The sequence below is a fragment of the Chenopodium album genome, chromosome 6 (genome assembly GCF_948465745.1).
Source record: "Chenopodium album chromosome 6, dcCheAlbu1.1, whole genome shotgun sequence".
Lineage (NCBI taxonomy): Eukaryota > Viridiplantae > Streptophyta > Magnoliopsida > Caryophyllales > Amaranthaceae > Chenopodium > Chenopodium album.
Genome location: NC_137839.1, coordinates 60904194 through 60906516, shown reverse-complemented (window position 1 = coordinate 60906516; position 2323 = coordinate 60904194). Strand labels below are relative to the sequence as shown.

At 36.0% G+C, this 2323-nt stretch overlaps 1 protein-coding gene across 1 annotated transcript in view; it reads left to right on the top strand.

The window, feature by feature from the left end:
* LOC145634961 (two-pore potassium channel 3-like) overlaps positions 1-2323 on the top strand; it is a 5839-nt gene that overhangs the window by 3078 nt on the left and 438 nt on the right. The window contains exon 2 of the mRNA XM_081686277.1: positions 2066-2323. This exon is cut by the window's right edge and continues 438 nt beyond it. Coding sequence (XP_081542403.1) covers positions 2066-2219 — 154 coding nt within the window. The 3' untranslated portion in view covers positions 2220-2323. The remainder of the gene's footprint in view (positions 1-2065) is intronic.

Below are 2323 nucleotides of genomic sequence, written 5' to 3'. Positions count from 1 at the left end.
TTAATTTTAGATTGTGAATCCATGGCTCTTCAATTGAATTCGGAGTGTCTTTGCTTTCTCAAGTATAAGTGGTTAGCTTGTCTTTTTATCTGATTTTATTACCTCCTTTTTGGCTGTTCTTTACTTGCCGTCAATTTGTTGCTTTGTGATATTTCTAGCAATTTGTATGGCTATGCAAAAATCTGTACAGAATAAGCGAATGGGTGGCTAATTCTAGCAACTAATAGTGAGAATTGGCCTAGTTGTATCAGGCTTAAGTTGATTTTAGTGAAAGCACTTACTCTACAGTCTAGAAGCCTGTCTTGACTGGTAGGGGTAAATTCATGTAAATATTATTCCGATATATGGGGTAAAGGTTAGTTAAAGTTTCACTATATTAGCCTACCTTAAAATCTGATAATTAATATATCACTTTGTCCCTTGATTAAAAGTTACAAGATTAACATAGGGATTATAAATTGGGGGTGGACATTTATCTACAGTCTATGGCTCTATGCTTCATTGTTAGTTCTTCAAGTTAAAGTGCTCTTTAACATCTTTCATTAGGCACTTGACCACGAGTATAGTAATGGGGCGTTTGGTTCATAGGTTTTAGGTATGAGGTATGGAGTTGGAATAAGTAAATCTCATACTAATGTTTGTTTAAGAAAATCTAATTTCTTAATTTTTTTCAAACCCACAAGGTATAGGGTTTAGAGAGGCCCGGGGGGAGGTGGGTATGGCTCATACCACACCTCTAGGTATTTTTTAAAAAGGAAAATATCATTTCCCGAGCAACACCCAATCATAAGATATTAAGAATTTGTTCCATTCCTAGACCACTCTAAATTCATTCCTGATTTCAAACCTATACTACTTTGTGAGCCAAGCACCCCCTAATAGGTCTTGGTTTATGTTATTTTCCACTTTACTTGGATATGTAATTTTAAAACTCTATTGACACCTAAATATTAGTGGTTTTCAGCCGTTGATCTTTTGTACAGTTTTGTTTCATTGTGCATGCTTAGTATTTTTGTTGTATATGCAGCGGAACTGCATTGAATTCGTATACTTTGTTTATTAATTGAGCAGTGGACGGGAAATATATTTTGTTATTCTGTCATCCCATTACCCTCTTGGGCCTCTTCACTATATGACCATATGCATAATGGAGCGGCATTAACAAAACCCCATATTTAATAGAATAAAGTGCTCCAACTATGAGGAATAACATGTTCTTTTAGGAAGCTTGTATTTACACTAGGAATGTCTAGTTGTTTTATTTGAATATTTTGGGTGAGAATTTAGAGCTATTCAACATTGATATCATGTGTATGTGTTGATCTTTGACCTATTTCTCTATTGGAATTACTTGCCTTTTGATGAATTTTTTTGAAAGAATAATTGTGGGGTATGGATTTGAAATAAAATTTAGGAAAAAGAAAAATTAGAATAGGGAGAAGAAATGTTTTTGTTACTAGCTTACTGCTTGGAATTTTTTCCTTTTCCAATCTGAGCAAGAGACTCGTGTAGCATCATTGTACAGAAGGAAAAGTTATATCTTGCTTCTAACTTCCTAACAGAGCCAAGTTCTTAACAATATTCAGAATTAACTACTTGGTTTACCTCATCCTTCTGCCTGGGAATATATTGCATTTACTGATTTACATATTATGGCTATTCCCCTAATTCTTGTGCTGTCATTGGTAGTCACTATTCACATCATCCCCCCCCCCCCCCCCCCCCCCCCCGCGCGGTCTATTGGATTTAAAATGCATGGGCAACTTGACCTCGCTAATTCTTGCTTGAGATAAGACTCGAACTTGATGTTGGTCACTGTTGTTATATTTCGGTATTATTGATTGTTCAATAGGAGAATTCCATGTTACTTGGACTTAGGTACCCATGTGCAACTTGGCTGCTCTGAAAATTTTCCATGATTTTGGCCTAAAATGAAGTGTTAAAGTGTCCTGCCTAATAAATTAGTCTTGTTGTTTGGTATTAAGGCTGGGAGTGATGATTAAGATAGGTAAATGTTATAATAGTTTTGAAGAGTTACTGATCTTTTCCTTGATTGTATTTTCAGCAAGTCAGAGTATGTAATCTACAAACTGAAGGAGATGGGAAAGGTTTCAGATAAAGACATTCTTCTGATATGCAAGAAATTCGATCAGCTGGATGCTGGCAGCTGTGGAAAAATCACTCTAGCAGACCTTATGCACTGTCATCAACATGATTAATTATTGTAAGTGAATGAGGCTCAATCGGCCTGTCAGTTGCTTTGATTCTAAATATTGACGCAACTACGTTATGGGGCATGTCTCAGAAGGTCAAAGGCCCGGGT